This window comes from Quercus suber, unplaced genomic scaffold (assembly GCF_002906115.3).
Source record: "Quercus suber isolate HL8 unplaced genomic scaffold, Cork oak 2.0 scaffold_269, whole genome shotgun sequence".
Classification (NCBI taxonomy): domain Eukaryota; kingdom Viridiplantae; phylum Streptophyta; class Magnoliopsida; order Fagales; family Fagaceae; genus Quercus; species Quercus suber.
The window spans coordinates 197,081-215,579 of NW_027069725.1; the positions used below are offsets into that span (position 1 = coordinate 197,081).

The following is an 18,499-nucleotide window of genomic DNA, read 5'->3' on the forward strand; positions in this document are numbered from 1 at the left end:
AAACAAGGAAAATAAAAAAACAATAGTACCATCACCATGTGCAATGAATTTCTTCTTTCTGGGTCAAGGAAAAATTAAAGATTTTATAAATGAGAGACCAATTGGAAAAGTGCAGCTGGTGAGTGGGACCCTCACTTTCCAACTCTGTAGCCCTCGTTCGGTCTTGCCGGCTGAGTTAAGCAAAAGCATATATAGCAAAACAAAAGGCCAAAAGACCAAAGAGAAGCTCGGCTTCCTTTTACACTGTTCTCTTCATTCAAAATTTTTCACCGACCCTATTTATTTATTCATTGCTCTTTTCATCCCTCCCTGTCCACAAAATTCACATCTTTCTTCTTGCACTACAGAGAAAAGAACAAAGAACTTTCTTTTCTTTCACTCTGGTTTCTGCTTTAATCTCATCCTCTGGGATCTAATGTTTCTCTATGAACTTTGATATCTCTGTCATCAGCTGGTAAGTTTGTTTCTTTTCAGAATTTATTTACAGTTCTTGCTTATTCAAGCTCTTTCTCTGTTGGGTTTTTTCTGTGGTGGTGTACAAGTATAACTCTGTGTGTGTGTGGTTCTTGTTTGCTTGAGGGTTTTTTTTTTTGGAAGAAAAATGAAAAAAGAGAGTGTGTGGAAATAGAAATGATTGATTGGGAGGAACTAATTATCTCAAAGAATTAACTTTACCTATGCCTTGTTTGGTGCGTAACTAATGCATATTTGATAAGGCCCAGAAGAGTCTGATGTGGAAATTTTGTAGGTTAAGTATCTGGGGTTTGTGAAATTGAGGTGAGAAAGGCATATTGGTTAAGCATATTGGGTGTTTGGTTCATAAGTAGGATGTTATTAATGTCTTCATTAGTTTATGGTTCTTTTTGCTTGTCTTGCCAATTATGCATTTCTATATTTCTGTGATAATTGGTCGTGTTGTTGACAGAACAAGAACAATTTGTAATGGGAAAATCTTAAAAATAATGAGTAAGACTTCCTTTCTCCATACTTTCCAAAGAGGGGCGTGAGTGTGAATTCCATGAATGCTGTAACTGACTAAAATACGTTTGGGGTTTTTAAAGATTGTTGTAGTGAAAGAAGTTTTTGGGAATAATTTCGACTCATGGTCATCTCTGAGTTAAATCTTGATGAAGCGTCTGAATTTTATAATGGACGATTAATTTGCATAACCATGAAACTGCCCATTATGTTTTTTATTTTGGTTTTTTGTTTGTGTATCCTTCATTTCTTGAATTTATTTTTGATGTGTTCATTTGTTGAATAATATTCATATATTTGATTAAAAGTTGGAGTCTAAACATTTCATGCTGAATTGGTTGTTCAGGTGATTTTTGATGAGATGCTGCGTGATAGTAATTGATTTGGATACATAATTGAGTACCATGTCTGATCGTGGTGTACAATCGTATCATGGTGGTGACACAGTGGATGGTAAATCAGTGGATCGTTGCAAATCTGTTTGGATGGATCATTGGATGCGCACAAGCCGTAAGTCAGCTACTCAGGCTTGCAGTCATTTATCAATTCATTATGAGTCCAAGGAAGAAGTTCATGATACCAAACAGCATCCTGTACTCAATGGGCCAGATATAGCAACAGAGGTTTACACTAAAAGGTTTAGAGAAGCAAGTAAAGACAAGGCAGTTGATAGAGAGAGATTAGATTGTCAACCCTTTCCAATGTTCAGTATTTCTAAAAAGAGAGAGGGTATTTTGGCTTTAAATAATGGCAAAGCCATGTGTCATGGGAAAGATTCCAACTCTGGACATGATACTGTTTTTCTCAATGGATGCAAGCGTCATTTACCTTCAACGTTTGCATGGGCTACTTCTGAAACAGACACTCTTGAATGTCATTCTCAGCCTGGACGCATCTCAGGGTACTCAGAGCAGCCTGTGAAATCTCATAAGGATCTTGAAACAAACAGCTTAGCTGTTTCAACATCTCCTCAGGATAGTTCTATGAGGTCCAGTTTAAAAATTGTGCCATATGGATTTAACAGCAGAATGACTCCATTGCAGTCTGTTGTTCATGAGAATAAAACCAGTAACCACTTAGACTCTATAACATCTGGGAAATCATTGTTGAGTCAGAAAGATGCAGCTCTGTTATTACATGATCCTTTAACCAGCAGTAATCAGCAATCAAGTTTTATTGGTAAGCAGTACCAGAATATACAAAATCATTCTGGTATGTGGTTGTCCTCAAGCCAGAGTAGCCCCCCAAAGGCGACCAAATCAGAAAAATTATATCATGGATGTTATCCACTTCCAAGACTGCCACATTCTGTTCATGATGTAGAGACTATGAGAATATACACCACTGTTGACTCCAAAGAAGGATCATCTAGTGGCCCTTCCAAGTTGTCTCAAACAACTCGTCATTTTCTGATTACGAAAAAGACTGATGTTAACTTATCCGATGGAGGTCAAATGTTTAGAGAGTCAACGGTATCAACCAAATTTAAACGAAAAACTTTCACCGATCTTCTCAGTTTATCTCCAGATTTTCAATTCCATGTTCAGCAAGGAGTGAAACTGCAACCTCTAGAAAGCTCCGCAGACAGTGATGGAAAAGAAAATCTCAGAGATGTAAATGCAGCAGTTGGATTGAAGAATGAATCATCAGCTGAAACTGATACTATGGATACGGATGCTTTCCAGGAGAACCATCTTTCCGGTATGTACACTCTCTATCTCATAAAATTCTGGTTTTAGTTAATGGCATTTTGTAATATGTTAGATGGATAGGATTCTAGGCTCTACAGCATTTTGTAATATGTTAGATGGCAGCTGGATTGAAGAATAACATGCTTTTTTTAGAGTGCTGAAAAAAAATATTTACAGTCTCACTGATGTTTACTTAATAGTTTTTTAAGTATCATGCATAATTTGCATGTTTTTAGTAAGTTTTATGCTCTCTTTTTCGGCTGATGGTGGCCTCTTTGTTGCAGGTGTTTCTTTGTCCCCATCAAATAAGGTAATGCTTGCTGTGTTTTGATATTTGCGTAATGTGGCCTCTTAGTAGTTTTTGAGTCTTCCCACATGGGCTTATTTGTCTTCCAAGTAAATTGGGCTTGTAGTAATCATGTTATCCAGGAATATATCTGGTAATATTTAGACCTAATGTGGTGCGATACTGAAGTCATTAACAATTATAATTTTGTAGTACCTCAGTGGGGAGTCACCAATACATCAAGCTGTAGATGCTTCAGCTGGAGAAGAAATGGGGGGTAGACTCCTGAACAAGGAGTTTCATAATTTAAACCAAGTGCTTCCTGATCTTCCCGCTTTGGCTAGTCCAGCGGACTGCAAGGATACAAGCACCTCAAGAACCCAAAGTTTGGATGCGGAACACCTCCTTTCCCATGCTGAGCAGCCCATGACTTTTAAGTCCAGTGGTTGTCGTGATAACCCTCTGGGACCGGAGCCAAGCAGCAGATGGGTCAAACGCCTCAAGTACGGTGCTTCAGGTTCTGCTCACGGTACCAAGAGCTCAAAAATGGGAGAAGCCTCTTCCCATGAAAATGTCAGTAAGTTCTTCAGCAGATTTTTGAAATGTGGCATAACCGGTTCAGAAACCACAAAGGCTAGATGTCACAATAAAGAAAAGGTGACATTAGATCAAAATGCAATGTTGTTAAAGAATGGTGAGTCCTCTTCTCTTGATTCAGTAAAGAAATGTCCAGATGTTACACTGTCACATCCTTGGATTCAGAGGTGGTGTCGTAATCAGACTGCATCACCCCAAAAGAAGCCTGAAGCTGTGATGGTTTGTGAGCCACAGTGTTCAAAGGTAGCAATAGATGAGTTTCAAAAGAAGCAATTTCCAAGCACTGCTGCTATGCCATTGATGGCAAAGGCTATGTGTGGTTTCCATCCATGTGAGTTTAAGAAAAGAGGATCTTTTGTGGTTTGGAATACCAAAGGGGCTTTGAGATAACTCTGCCCTGAGTTGTAAAGGTTCATGAAGAGTAATCAAAGAGATCAAAGGGATGGTGCCCGTTTTAGTTTTTGAAAAGGGGCAAGAAATGCTTTGGCCATTTATCACAATCAGATCAGAAGGAAAAGCTGTGGAATTTTTTGGGTGATTCTGAATTATTAGTAATTTTCCATTTCTCTCTACTCTTTAGGAATATGTTCTCTTGATGAGCAGTCAGAAGAATTCCAAAGAGGATATGTTTCTCGACGTGGCAATCTGGGGAGGAGGCGGTAGGGGATGCTGCTATCACTTAATTTGATGAAGTTGAAAGCATCTGCCATGCTGCTGATGTGACCTCCTGTTCCTCCCAGAATACCTGGAGTGAAACATTGTAATGCATGGGAACCAAGAATTGAAATTACACGAGGAGATGAAGTATGTGCATCTTAATGGGCGCACATGCTATAACACACAAGGACAGGCAGACTTGTATGTAATATAATTAAAGAGAGGGAGAGAGGCCTTAAAATTCTGCTTTTTTGTAGATACTGTCAAGCTGTGCATGCTTCAATAGTTTTGGTATTTACCTTTCCTATGATATTATTAATGTATCTTTTGGTTGACTACTTTGTGAGAGAATAGTCTAATTATGATTACTCAATGGTTGAAGTGGACAGGAATTATGCAAGGCATGTGCTTTGTCCTAGTAGCCTCAACTGAAATGTTCTTGAGCTGTCATTTTTCACTTGCTGAAAAAAGGAGGAAGGTCCTGTACTTCTTATTCACCAAGAGATTCATTTCTCTTCCATTTTGATATTCATATCTGATTATGGCCTATTTTCGGCTGACAAGTTTATTTTCAAGAGTATAGGCCAGGTGTAACTTCCTTCTGTATTGTTTTCATTAGTTGCTGTTGTGCTTTCATGATTAACTGATTGAGATGTAGTTTACTTTGTTTAGACTGCTTTGAGGTCTGTTTTAGGTTCTGTATCTTTCCTTTTCCCCTTTTTTTTGTACAAGGGGCTTCCTCTATTGAACACGAATTGGTACCAGTACTTACAAACTTGTCTCTTCAGTGTATTATTATCAGAACTTGAATCTGACTGGAAAAAAAAAAGGCATAGAACTTGTCCATCTAGCTTTGAAAGAAAGTTAAACCAAGACTAAAAATTCAATTGTTTTTTACTTTAACAATGAATACAAAAGATCAATGATTGCAAGCTAAAGTTCCATTTTCAACATGACACCCAGTTTGTTGTAGAGCAGATTCAAAAAATCTACCTCCATGTATGCTCGAATCTATACATGGTGGAGCAAACTGAATGATTATGTCCCTCAATGTCAGCACACCCGTTGCTTGCTGCATATCATCAATTAGAAAACTGAAACTACTTTTTGTCTCTGCAATGTTTTTCATCACTTGCTTGAGAGTGTCAGTTTTCTTGTTGGTAACTGGTGAGTCCATTCTTGGCAGAAAACGGTTTCTTAGACAGAGTGTTCCTGATGATAAAAGAGCCCCAAGGTCTTTTTCAATCGATGGATCAAAGTCATTGGTCTCCATGTGAACGAACTCCTCTGCAGTTAGGTTCCTATGGTTATGTCAAAAAGTGACATTAGCTCTAATTGGCAACAAAGCTGGCCTTATAATGGTCTAGTACTCATAGTCATGTAAATAGTTTATTAACTATCTACAATAGCTGATACGGTAGTAGCCTTCAATCAAACACTGTTAGAGAGAACTTTAGGCTGGAACATAAAAGAGATGGAAGTGAAGACCTACTTTCTATTATGAAGAAGATTGTCATTCTCTATAATAAGGTGAATGTCACTTCTCCTTATGCTACCAATGAGCTTCTTACTTCCTCGATTTATGACAGCAATGGCGCCAATTTGGCTTTCCCGCAGAGCGTGAAGGGCTTCTGCTATACTTTGGTCCCCATATACATAAACAACATGCTCTTCATTCTCAAATCTGAATAAAAAAACAAAAGATGGGATAAGATGTGAAATGGATCAACCACAAGGAGTAAATAAATTGTCAAGAAGAGGAAAAAAAGGATAAAACTCATTAGCTTATGTACCTGATCCCTGATAAAGCCTTGTCTGCAATGCTATCAAACCACTCTAGTCCACTTGATTTAAGAAGCAATTGGATGACTGCATTCTGCCACAAAACAATCAATTGTTTATCCAAGCATTAAAATATCTTCAAGAATTTACTCATAATTTTACTTCAATCTAAACAAGCCAAAGATCATGCTATGTCATAAATGTTTTGATCATATAATGCTTAACAATTTGATAGCCCACAAAGGTTCACATTTTGTACTGCAACTACAAAAACTCCATTGGCTTCTCAAGTTTCTAGTACAATCACAAAACAAATTTGTGCTGATATACATACCTGCGTAATGAAACCAATGACATTAGAATTAGACCGCTCTATGATAGGCACAACATGCAAACGATGTTTTGAAAGAAGCAACAGAACATGAAAGAGTGTTTCATCTAACTGTACAGGGAAAAATGGATCCCACAGGAATGATTTGGCTAGCTCGCTGACCTGTTGTACACAGATGGAATTGGGTAATTATTCAATTCAATGAAACAGAACACTAGATTAGTGTCTACTGTGCATAAACTATCATCTTGTAAAGTTCAACCCAAGGATAAGAAATTGAATCAATTTCTTTTGGGTAAGTTACACTATTGAACAACACCACTGACATGAACCACATCTTTGACACCAAAAATGTTAAACTGCACATAACTATGTATTGAAAGGGAATTTTTATTTCCACCATAATATTTTAGAATTTTTTTAATGGTTCCATCATATGAGAGAAGATGTGCAGAAACAGTTATTTCTGGTGTAAAAATTGTGCCATCCTTTTTATCAAAGACCTTAATAATATGTGGTTACTGGTTAGTATAGGACCTGAAATTCAATCATTATGGAATATAAAAAAAAGGAACTGCATCATATATCGAACTTGTACCATAAAAAATAAGGATAATTTGATTATAAATATGAAAGTAACATAAGGAAAAGAAAAAAGACCTTGGTTTGGCCAATGTCAGGATTTTGTTCTAGCATGGTGGTGAAACCATTCTTAATCTCTTTACCTCCATTGCCATTTGTATGCCTTTCTTCCATTTCCAATTCCTACAAAAGACCATTGTATAAAGAAAGTGTTTTGGCTTCCAGTGTGTGCAGTATATTGCAGTTTGCAAATGAAAGATGGTGGAGAAACAAATCACCTCAAGACACCAGAGAACCATGCTTGCAAAATCAATGAAACCAATGTACTTATCCGAAAATCTTCTGGTGGCACTAGTGCTCTCATCAAGGTCTAAGACATCAGCAATGGGAGCACCAAACACATCCTTCTCGTACAACATATGTATTGCATCCCTCACACTATCCCCAGTTCTCAATTCCAAAACTCCATATAACAAAATTAAAAAAAAAAAAAAAAAAAAAAACAAGGTCTAAGACATCAGCAATGGGAGCACCAAACACATCCTTCTCGTACAACATATGTATTGCATCCCTCACACTATCCCCAGTTCTCAATTCCAAAACTCCATATAACAAAATTAAAAAAAAAAAAAAAAAAATCATTGAAAGTGGCATCAAGTATTAACATGTTGGCAATATTTAAGTACTTTACCATAAGTTTCCAATCGAATTCAACCATGCAATTGTATTGACCAATAAACCACATGGTTGAATTCAATTCTCATACAATGAAACTGGAAAAGATAAAGCTTTTATAGCCTACCAGATGAGTTTTTGATGCCAGGAATGGAGCTGATGGGGATGTGATCAAGAAAGAGCTGGAGAGCAGCGCCATAATCAACATCTTGGTTGCCATGCTCAGTCTTATTACGATTGGAAATAAGGGTCTCTTTCTTCTCTATCATCCCACTTTCTGAGTCTTTCATTACATTCTCTATGTCCCTCAGATCCATGTTTGCAGTGTCTTGTCCTACATTGTGTGTTCTGCTCTAATCTCCACCTTGCCTTTGTTATACTCTGAGTTCGAGATTCATGCACTAGACAGGTGTCAGAGCTGTAAAAGTTCCACGTGTTGGTTGTTATAGCCGACACATTGTTAGCCGCGTGGCAATGTTTCCTGAGGATTCTCAATTTCAATCTTGTGTCAAACAAAAAATAATGAAAAAAAACTCTGATCTAGAAGTGGGTGTAAGCTGATTTACCGCATAAAATTTCTTGTTATGGAATAAAAAAAATACTTGATTTGGATAATCTCTGATTTCTTTTTGTTTTTGTTTTTTGTTTTTATTTTGTTTTTTTACAATAAATAACGTGAGCTGTTGTGATTGGTTTATGTTAAAAATGATGTCAATAATGGGTCGATATAAAAGTAATGTTTGCTTTAATCACTAGGTGTGTCGTGTTAACATTCCCTCCCTCTTGTGTGTGTACGTGTTTGTTTCTGAGAAAAACGCCAGTAGAAAAGAGTTCTAATAGAAAACGCCATTATTATAGAAAAGTCACTTAAAACATTTATCTCCTTTAAACACCAGGTAGAAAAGGAGATTTTACTGTTTGCAGGAAAACCTGCTGTTATTGGATATTGGTGATACATTTCTCAATGATTCTTTAAGTCAGTTGGTAACTGTAACATTGCTTGATGGTGAATTTGAGTCATATGATTCATTTATCGATGATCTTTAGGTGAGGCCTAATGTTGGCATACTCATTTGGTCTGGTATGAACCAAAGCTTCTAACAAATTTTCTGCTGTAAAAAAGTCCAACTTGCCAAAAGAAGAAAAGCTAGTTTTTAGACTAATTCAAAGGGTACCCGACACTGAATATACCTAGAAAATTCAACTTTCAAAGTTGAAGATTAAAATCAAGTGTACTAAGAATCTGCAAACAAAAATGCACCTTAAAAAGAAGGCCTGCATCACCAATTAATGTTTCTAATCTTGGATAACATATTGATGGGTTTTCTGATAGCTATTTAGGGTCTGTTTGAATACCGCTTATTGCTGAAAATTGAAAATACTGTAGGAAAATAATTTTTAAATGTGTAAATAGTGCCGTGAGACCCAGTTTTAAAATTGTTTTGTTGAAAAAGTACTTGCGAGTCTTGTGAACAGTGCACGAGATCTACTAAAAAACAGCTGAAATTGCCTTTTCAGCTCTATCCAAACTTACACTTAGTTATCATATGCCAATGTAAAAATACCGGTCTGTCTCATAATCTCAATACAATTATTCTCAATCTTTATTGATACAGAAAGTCTCTATGTCTCGGCCTGGAAGAGAACTCAAGAGAAAGGAACAAGCCAGCCTGCCCTCTGATTTATTTATGTACTTCTCTCATCTGTGAACTCTTATAGGATAAACAACTCTTTTCTTACATGCAAGGAACTTCTAGTTTACATATATGGTAGCAAGTGCGATGCTTGCTTCTTTCTTCGAGAAAAATGTTGCAGATTTCATCTCATTTTCCCTAGCAGCGGTTGCAATTTTCTTTACAGCATTCCTCTCCCAATACCTCACCAACCTGTGTAAGTACTTGAGATCCATTTATATAACAATGCCATCTTTTAATGTCGCCTTCTCCAGGATAACTGTGATTCCTAACCGAATGTAAAATCCATCTTCTGGCCTATCTGCTTCTTGAACACCCTACAAAGACATTATTCAGATAGATGTATAAGATGGGGTATGCTAATACACACTTTACTTCAATCAAAAGCTGACTCTCTGAAAGAAAGTCTATGCTCATAAAACTTAGTTGAAAAGGCAAAAAGACGAGCTAACATGGGGAGCTATGCTTACATCTTTGTTCATGATGACCACATCTTTTCCAATCTTTGCATTCTTGTCAATTATGCAATTCCTTCCAAGGAAAATAATGAACATAGTCAGAACTAGACTTTATAATATTCTATCTAAATTTAAGAATTCTTAATTTTTAATTCCAGTCACCTAATTTTTGTATTCTGTCCAATCCCAATTGGGACCTTCCCCTCCGCCACCAGAGATGCAATTTCAGATTCAGTTTGATAATAGTCTGCACCCATCATCACAGTACGCTGAAAAGGAAAATGGACGCTCAACTTGGTCAACAGAGAAAACCATAATAAAGTGCTCCAGTCAATTAGGATCTTTGTGTTCTAAGAATACAAATTCAAAAGGCTTGATAGTTTACTTTAAGCTCAACACCATAATCTAATCTTGAGCGTTCACCAACTATTGAGTGTTCAACACTACATTCTCTCAAGAAACATCCATGCGAGATTATTGCATCCACAATCTGCAAAACCAAATTGAAGCATGAAAGGCAGATACCTCAAGGAAGCCAGAAACAAGAGCCTAAGTCTGTTAGCATACCCGGCATTTGTCCATCTTGGTTGGTGGTAAGAATCGAGGAGATGTATAAAAAGGTGTCTTTGGGTCATAAAATTCAAACTTTGGAAACTGCAAAATTGAGATGTCACCATACATGTTAATCTCTTTACAAGGAAATAAGAAGATTTTATAAGTTTCATATATGGAATGAAAGTCTGACTAACAATAGCAATGAGGTATGAACAAGCTGCCTAAACTAGAAACTCCGAAGCCTTCAATGTGTTGGAATGCAATGCCATAAACAGATTCATATGACATCCAGATTCCCACGTTATAATTTGCATTACAAGTTGCCCGTGTGCTTCACTAAAAAGGCATAGGATGTGAATTTTTTAATTTTCTTTGTAAGCTATGCAAGAACCCAATGTGTCTTGAATCCAAGTCCTAGCTTTCCAAATTCCACCCCCATCTCAGAGGAAATGCCATTTGAGCTAGAGTCATTATGTCCTTGGGTGTAAGGACCCTTTTGTCATGTGTATTAATGTGCATTTCATGAAATTATGAATGGGGATTTAACCAATATGAAATTCAAAGATGTCAGTTTTAAAAACAATGACACAAACCTCTTCAGTGAGGGCCAAACTAGCATCATAATAGGACTTTATTGTTCCAATGTCCTCCCAGTAGTCTCTAAATATGTATGCCTGACAAAAGAAAAGATATCAGTCATATAACATTACCTTTTCTTCATATTCTATTATTAAGTATGCATACAGCATGTAGAAAGTACAAAGATAAGATATAAATGAACAAATGGCTAATCTTTATGGTGCTTCACTCAGTAATATAATGTTCTGTCCTATCAGAAATGATCTTACATAAAGTAGTGAAAGAAAGAGGGAGGGGGGGGGGGGGAGGGGGGGGGGGGTGGGTGTTAGTCAAGCCTTAGTAACTAACAAGCCCACCATCTAGCAAGAACAAAATGGAGGTACTTTCAAAATAAGAAGACAGTTATCTTTTTCAGCTTTTAGAATTTTCTTACTTGGACATTGTGCTCCTTCACAGCTGCTGGAATGATTTCAGATCCAAAGTCATTTGCCGTAGGATATCTCCACTTCAAAAGCTTCAGTAAAATATCTGTCTTAAAAACATAGACTCCCATTGATGCAATATATGGGAATTTTACAGCGTCTTGTGGGGACAACCCCAGAAGAGTTGTATCTACTTGCTGCATAGAATTAATTAGAAGGTAAACTTTCAAGATAGAATGTTCTGATGTCTGCAGTTAGCTAACAAAAGGTTCAAAATAAGAGTATGCAAGAACTTTCTAGCTTCATTAAGATAAAATAATTAGCAAGGTAGTGCTTAAATATTTTCTTACTGGTGAATATGATAAACTCTAGTGATAATCCCAAGGAACTTATCAGGCAAAAGGAAAAAGAAATAAAAGAATAGGAGAATGCAATCAGTTCTAAGCATTAGATCTGCTTAGTGGTTACCATTGCTTTCAGAGCAGCTCCCTTTGGTTTCTCAGCAAACTGGACAATTTGGCCTCTGCCATCTATCTTCACCAATCCATAATCTGATGCACGGCTGGAAAATACCCATTTAGTTTTAGATGGAATTAAATTCAGAAAAAAAAAAAAGAAGGAAAAATAAAAAATTTCCTTTTACTACTTTCTCAGCAGAAGAGATTTGGGTTTTATGATCATAATATATCAACCAATAAGATACATTTTGAAGGATGAAATAACTGAGGCAAAAAGAAAACTGAACAGACCTGTTACCCACTGCTGCACATGATAGTGTAATATCAGCATTTCGATCAACATGATTCTGTTAATTCATTGCAGATAGATAAGCAAATTATTTCTAAAAATGTGTAAAAAATTCAACAAAGTCCACTTCGTTAGGAAATTAGTTGTATACCTGCACGAAGTCCATATAATCCATTCGGTATAGATGATCCCCAGACAATATCAATATATTTTCAATGTTCCTATTCTGGGCCTCCTACAAAAATCATTGCAATATATCAGACTCCATTTCCAGTTGAGAGGAATGAAAAAAAATCAAGTGCAAGGTCCATCTATTTCTATCTGGGTTTTTTTTTTTTTTTTTAATAAGATTTTAAAGTGATTACAAAGTTCCATACACACCTCAAATACCCATGAGAATTGCCTCACTGCATCTGCTGTTCCCTGGAACCACTGCATTCCTGCTTCCCCAGGTGTCTGAGTGGCTGCCAGAACCTATTAGCCAAGTGAGCTACTTTGAGTCATGACATTCAAGGAACTTGCAGCAATATCATAAAAGAACTTAAATATATATAATTGGATGCACTTTTCCTTCCAATCCTATATTAACATAAGACAATTATGATCTGTATCACTCTCCTAATAACTGAATACTTCATTTGGCACTAATTATATCGCGAGGCTTTTATATCAGACTCTGCCAATGGTACAGATTTTATTTTGCAATACTCAATAAAATAGCTATCAGAAGAGAAATCTATCAGACCTAAGTAATTTATTACTTGTATAACAGGCAAACTTTTCATGTTACTTTAAGCACCAATGAATTCAAAAAGGAATTGATGTCAATATTTTGCCTCTAGGTCTCCATACCTCCACAAATCCATCCCCAAAGTTAATACCATTTCCAAAATACGTGCGTGAAATGTGGCGATTGAGAGAAGCAGAGTTAAACTGAGTAAGTACACAAATCTTGTTTATGCCACTGTTGATGCAGTTGCTCATTGGGATGTCTATGAGTCGGTAGCATCCTCCTACCGGAACCTGCACATCATACCAGACTATCAGATTCATTACATATCAATACTGCCCAAATTGAACAATTCAATGTGGGAGAACATAATCTTCTCCAATAATAACAGCTAAACTAGTTTTTATTAGATTAACCAAATATATGTGTAATTGTAAATCTATTTTCTTACTGCAGGTGTTGCTGCTTTTCTGGTAAGAGGAAAGAGTTGAGCCCCTGCACCTCCTCCCAATATGATCGAAGCTACATTTCTTGGGTCCACTTTATGTCTATAAAATATTGGAGCTTGTATGGTCTGAAATCAAACCAAAGATCATTAATAAAAGCATCCATAAAACTGCCAGATGAACTTAAAATTACAAAGACAACGGAACTAAATTTACAATTTCAATTTGACATGCATAATTACTATGATCCTACAGTATTTTAATACTTCAATGAAGTGATTGCTGTCATAGATTTCAAATAGATCACAGAATGGAATGAACTTACCACAGCCTCTGGGGCATCATTTGAAGTAATTACAGCAAAAGAAACACCAGGTCTGAACTTCCTGGCCTTCTTCTCAGCTCTTAGACTTTTTGCCAACTGATTAACCCAAACATCATTTTTCAGGCTTCCCCTGATTCTGTCCCCCCAAAACCAATTATTTTCATGAGTGAGACCACCTTTAGCTTTTGCCAAATAGGAATTGGGTTTCAAATTCAAACAGCAAGAATCCATTACAGCTTCCTCACTGCTAAGATCAACCCAGAAAATCAGTAAGCCCAGATGGTAATGGATCAGAGATAAATGATGCTCTCACAAAATACTGAAACTGATCCCAAATCCCAGAAAAGTACACTTTTTTTTTGTTAAGCAAAGTAGAAGTAGAACTCTAAATCTAAGTAAAGTATAGATCACACAAAGGTAACATAAAATAGTATATGACAGTTGTGTCAGACATGCAAAGTTTTACACTAAGAATAATATATCTAAAGAAAAAACCTTAAAACCAAGCAACATCAAAAGGAAGTTTCTGAAGCAAAAAGCTAAATCTAAATCTAGGAAGCACGTGAGAAATGCCAAGTTCTTAGCACTCAGACCAAGTAAGTTCCTATAATCCCAAGTAACCAGAAGTGATCAATAAAAAACAAAACAAAGTCATGACAGTAAAGAGAAGCAAAGAAGCAAAGTGACCTGAAGTTTTAAAGCACCAAAACTGTGATGGTTCAGAGTGATCAGTGAACTATATGGTTGCGGAAATGGAAGTAAAAGTCAAGTTTGAGAGGGAGTGAAATGCGTGATCGGTGTTGAAGGCGGTTCAACTTTGTTGGCTTGTGAGCTCTCACATGAAATCCAGCCTTTTTTGTATTTATACTTTATTTAAGAGCAATCACGTACCCTTTGGACTAAAAACACCTTTTGGTATAAAATTGTTTATAAATATATAAGTGTTACAATAATTATATATATATATATATATACACTAGTCTTTTTATACATTATTTTAAATTATTTCTCTGTCTTCACATTCTCTCTTTCATTTTTTTTCTTTTCAACTCATAAAAATATTATTTATATAAGATATAGTGTATAATAGATAAACTGATATAAATATTTTGTAAAAATAATAATGTAAAATAAAAAAATAAATTTTTTTTTATAAAATTGACGAAATTTTTTAGAAAAGCAGATGTGATTGCTCTATTTAAAAAAAAATGTGGCATAAATTAATGTGATCATGCTACAATCCTCTATGTGAGTCCACTGTTTACCATTAGTCTAATTTTCTAGGCTCCTCTAATTGTACCATGAGAGGCCATTTGAGCCAAACATCTGTCCCTTTCAAGAAAAATAAATAAAAATAACTTAGTGTTTTTCTCTGGCTGAAATTCATTGGTAAGAATTGGCAGCGAAAAGAAGAACTTAGCTCATGCCCTCCTCAATCATCATGCATTTTGCAGCAGTGAAAAGATATTTGCTGCCACTTGACATGTTGCTAATGCTAATTAGATGGTAATAATGACTTGACTGATTTTCAAAGGTGTAATTATAATTTTGCTTAATCATTGAGACCCAAATTTGTACTTTGGCATCACGGGAATTTTGATCTTTTTTGTACGTGTCTCTTGTGTGAAAATGATATATTGATGATTAATGATTATTTTTTTTTTAAAAATTTTAAAATATTATTTTTAAATTCTCTGTTTGGGTTTTAGAATATGGTGTAAATTAAAAAAAAAAAAAAAAAAAAAGGCAATTTCAAACATACTACCATTTTCTTCTATTGATTCATTTACCGAAAAAACCACACAACAGAAATTACTCAAATTAAAATTAGTGTTACATTTTTTTCTATTACCAATTAATTTTAAGTCTAGACAAAATGAGAGGATTATAGTAGGTTGAACTGTCGAAGGTCACTTTTCATAAATAAATTTTACGTATTAGATTCAAGTTTGAACACCCTAATTAATTTATTGAGCATTCGTAGTTGATCTTAGAGTTTTGGTTACGTAGATCCGGTGCTATTGTATTACATAATTACCACTTGAATGTAAGGCTGTGTTTGTTTTGGTGGTAAATGATTTCAGGAAATCATTTACCACTTCAGCCCACTGTTTGAAAGACAAAGAAAATAAGAATTTCTGGAAAATATGCTTTAGTTGACCAAAATTTTCATCTTTGACCCGAAAATGATTTTACAGTTTTATTTTCCCTTCAAATCATTTCCGGAAAAGAGAGAGCGAGAGAGAGAACGAACCACCAGCGAGAGAGAGAGAGAGATTGAACCAAACCGAGCTCCGATCCACCACCACAGCCTATCGCCGGCGTCCACGAGCCTTTGACTTTGCCGGCGCCACGAACCGACAAACCCACGATCTTCGACTTTGCCGGCAGCACGAACCCACGATCTTTGACTTCGCCTTCGCACCATGAACCGATCTTCGACTTCGCCGACGAACCCAGAGCCCAGATCACTACCGAATATCGATCCACCGAAAATCGCACCCCATCGACGAACCCACAAGGCTTCGACCTTCGACCTTCGAACCATCGCCTTCGACGACCCAGACCTTCAACCCAGAGCTCGTCGTTGACCCAAACCCAGACGGCGACCCATCGCTCTCTCTTCCTTGATTTCGTCGATGACTCAGTTTTTTTTTTTTTTTAAAGTTTGATTGTTGTTGTTGTTGTTGTTGTTGTTGCCGGAATTTGTTGTTGTTGTTGTTGTTGTTGTTGTTGCCGGAATTTGTTGTTGTTGTTGTTGTTGTTGTTGTTGCCGGAATTTGCTGCCAGAATTTGTTGTTGAATTGTAGAAAAATAGCATTTTCCTAATAGAACCAAACATATGAAAATATTTTCCACAACAATTTTCATAATACAACCAAACACTTGAAAATATTTTTCTTTTCCAAAACATAGCATTTTCAGAAAATAGGTATTTTTCGAAAAATATTTTACGGGAACCAAATGGACCTTAAGATGTAAAAGTAAATTTAGTCAAAAGTCAAAAAGGTAATAAAAAGGTAATATGTTAATTTTTTTTTGAAAAAAAACATATTAACTTTTACATGTCACATCAAGCGGTAATTGCGCCATGCAATATCCAAATACGAGTTTTGGAAGGATTTGGTGTTGTGGTTGAGACCATTAGAAATACATGCAGGATTTTATTTATTTATTTTACTAGTGAAAAATTATATTCTAACTTAGTCTAACTTATTGAGTATTTGTAGTTGACCTTAGAGTTTTGGTTACGTAGATCCGGCGCTATTGTACTACATAATTACCAAAAGTCGAAAAGGTAATATGTTAAATTTTTTTTGAAAAAATTCATATTAACTTTTATATGTCACATCAAGCGGTAATTGCACTATGCAATGTCCAAATACGAGTTTTGGAAGGATTTGGTGTTGTGGTTGAGACCATTAGAAATACATGCAGGATTTTATTTATTTATTTATTTTACAAGTTAAAAATTTTATTATAATTTAATTTAAGTATATATGTGTGTAAAACTCTTTTTTATAAACTTGAACTCCGATTTGAGATTTTAAACCTTGACATATTGGAACAAAATCAGAAAATATATAAAACATATTACAACGTGTTAAAATTTTCATGCAAATTTAACCATACAAGTTTCAAAAAAAAAAAAAAAAAAAAAAAAAATATACAAGTACAACTATGATCTCAGAAGGCAGAAAAGGAAAGGCAAAATTAAAGAACCTAGACCATATTTGTGTATTTTCATGAGCAATGACATGGGAATTTCTACTTCAAACATAATAGTCTGAACTGGAAGCCTATATAATAGGCAGACAGAAGAATAGCATGTCTCATTGTTGAGGCTCAATGAGAATTGCCAAAGTGACATTCCTTTCCATTTTCTACAGTAGTTTTATATATACCACAAGAACATCAATGTTTTTTTGGCTGCTTACTTTTACAACTCATTTCATTTATTGGGTATGGAGTTTGGATAGAGACATGAAAAAATCATTTTGTGACTATCAAGTGCATGACTTGCAATCAATCACCTTTACAATATTCTTAGATCGGTATATTCCAAAGAAATTGCTTTACAGCAATCCCAATTTCATTTTCCATTAAGCTATCATATATTATAGAACCAATAAACGTGGAAAAAAATAATTCTCCATATAAAAAAAAAAAAAAACCCTCAATTTCATAAAGCAAAATTTAAAGAAAAGTGAAAGAGTAACATATTTTTTGATTGAGCTAATTCCTACATGATTCTCCAAAAAAAAAAAAAAAAAAAGCAAAAAACAAACAAACCTACCATATTCTTTATATATATATATATATATAAAAAGTTAATCAAAACAACCACATTTATTTGGATCTAATCCTTATAAGTTTAAAGTCCTGATATTGAAATGAACCACCAAATCCATAGGTTAGTTGCAGCTTCTCTCTTTTATTTTTGTGTAATATTTCAAAATAAATTATGATAAGACTTTATTTATTTATTTATTTTTATAGAGTTTCAATTTATCGCATTCGATTATGATGATTACACTTTTTATAATCAGACAAAAACACCAATCAGTTTTTGGTGGAGGTGGAAATTGAATTCTAAATCTCTTATTCAATCATAAATTTTTTTACCAATTGAGATAATTGAAACTCACAATTATAATAAGACTTAAGTCTAGTATTTTTGTGTGTTATACCCTTTGAAATGTGCACATGATACTTATAAATTTGGGTCTCAATCTCTGATAAACAAGTAGTCAAACAACAAAAATACTACTATTCATAGGATGACTCTTCAAAAAAAATTGTAAAGCGAACTGCATAGGATGCTCACTCAGCTTTGTTATATTTAAATATTTTTATCGTACAACAACAACATCAAAGTTATATTTGGAAGATTATTTTTTAGGAAGTAATGGGTGTTGTGGGGCCCAATTAAGGCGAAGTCCAAACAAGTAGATTGTTCAATC

At 35.2% G+C, this 18,499-nt stretch overlaps 3 protein-coding genes across 3 annotated transcripts; 1 reads left to right on the forward strand and 2 right to left on the reverse strand.

Annotated features, from left to right (window-relative positions):
* The first annotated feature begins 201 nt into the window (after nucleotides 1–201).
* LOC112024612 (uncharacterized) lies at nucleotides 202–4,784 on the forward strand. The gene is made up of 4 exons (XM_024057229.2): nucleotides 202–454; nucleotides 1,325–2,679; nucleotides 2,954–2,979; nucleotides 3,169–4,784. Exons 2-4 carry the CDS (start codon nucleotides 1,383–1,385, stop codon nucleotides 3,940–3,942), a joined length of 2,097 nt encoding a protein of 698 aa, XP_023912997.2. The 5' UTR covers nucleotides 202–454; nucleotides 1,325–1,382; the 3' UTR covers nucleotides 3,943–4,784.
* A 289-nt stretch (nucleotides 4,785–5,073) lies between these two features.
* LOC112024613 (SNF1-related protein kinase regulatory subunit gamma-1-like) lies at nucleotides 5,074–7,944 on the reverse strand. The gene is made up of 7 exons (XM_024057230.2): nucleotides 7,707–7,944; nucleotides 7,183–7,367; nucleotides 6,983–7,087; nucleotides 6,326–6,484; nucleotides 6,003–6,085; nucleotides 5,702–5,893; nucleotides 5,074–5,510 (listed from the first exon to the last, which is right to left on the reverse strand). Exons 1-7 carry the CDS (start codon nucleotides 7,894–7,896, stop codon nucleotides 5,129–5,131), a joined length of 1,296 nt encoding a protein of 431 aa, XP_023912998.2. The 5' UTR covers nucleotides 7,897–7,944; the 3' UTR covers nucleotides 5,074–5,128.
* A 1,122-nt stretch (nucleotides 7,945–9,066) lies between these two features.
* Nucleotides 9,067–14,408, reverse strand: LOC112024621 (glucose-1-phosphate adenylyltransferase large subunit 1). Its single transcript, XM_024057237.2, has 15 exons — nucleotides 14,223–14,408; nucleotides 13,536–13,779; nucleotides 13,216–13,338; nucleotides 12,887–13,057; nucleotides 12,416–12,508; nucleotides 12,186–12,269; nucleotides 12,037–12,092; nucleotides 11,756–11,849; nucleotides 11,299–11,484; nucleotides 10,880–10,960; nucleotides 10,299–10,385; nucleotides 10,117–10,221; nucleotides 9,894–10,000; nucleotides 9,744–9,804; nucleotides 9,067–9,590 (listed from the first exon to the last, which is right to left on the reverse strand). Exons 2-15 carry the CDS (start codon nucleotides 13,764–13,766, stop codon nucleotides 9,489–9,491), a joined length of 1,581 nt encoding a protein of 526 aa, XP_023913005.1. The 5' UTR covers nucleotides 13,767–13,779; nucleotides 14,223–14,408; the 3' UTR covers nucleotides 9,067–9,488.
* Between the last annotated feature and the right edge of the window lie 4,091 nt (nucleotides 14,409–18,499).

What these genes read in the sequence shown, in the direction of transcription:
- LOC112024612 (XM_024057229.2), top strand. Translation starts at nt 1,383, where the DNA reads ATGTCTGATCGTGGTGTACAATCGTATCATGGTGGTGACACAGTGGAT. An exon ending in CCAGGAGAACCATCTTTCCG is followed by an intron (nt 2,680 to 2,953) that starts GTATGTACACTC and finishes TCTTTGTTGCAG; the next exon opens with GTGTTTCTTTGTCCCCATCA. An exon ending in CTTTGTCCCCATCAAATAAG is followed by an intron (nt 2,980 to 3,168) that starts GTAATGCTTGCT and finishes ATAATTTTGTAG; the next exon opens with TACCTCAGTGGGGAGTCACC.
- LOC112024613 (XM_024057230.2), bottom strand. Translation starts at nt 7,896, where the DNA reads ATGGATCTGAGGGACATAGAGAATGTAATGAAAGACTCAGAAAGTGGG. An exon ending in CTGACATTGGCCAAACCAAG is followed by an intron (nt 6,485 to 6,982) that starts GTCTTTTTTCTT and finishes TGTGTACAACAG; the next exon opens with GTCAGCGAGCTAGCCAAATC. An exon ending in AATCTTCTTCATAATAGAAA is followed by an intron (nt 5,511 to 5,701) that starts GTAGGTCTTCAC and finishes ACATAACCATAG; the next exon opens with GAACCTAACTGCAGAGGAGT.
- LOC112024621 (XM_024057237.2), bottom strand. Translation starts at nt 13,766, where the DNA reads ATGGATTCTTGCTGTTTGAATTTGAAACCCAATTCCTATTTGGCAAAA. An exon ending in GAGCTGCTCTGAAAGCAATG is followed by an intron (nt 11,485 to 11,755) that starts GTAACCACTAAG and finishes AATTCTATGCAG; the next exon opens with CAAGTAGATACAACTCTTCT. An exon ending in GGACAGAATACAAAAATTAG is followed by an intron (nt 9,805 to 9,893) that starts GTGACTGGAATT and finishes TTTCCTTGGAAG; the next exon opens with GAATTGCATAATTGACAAGA.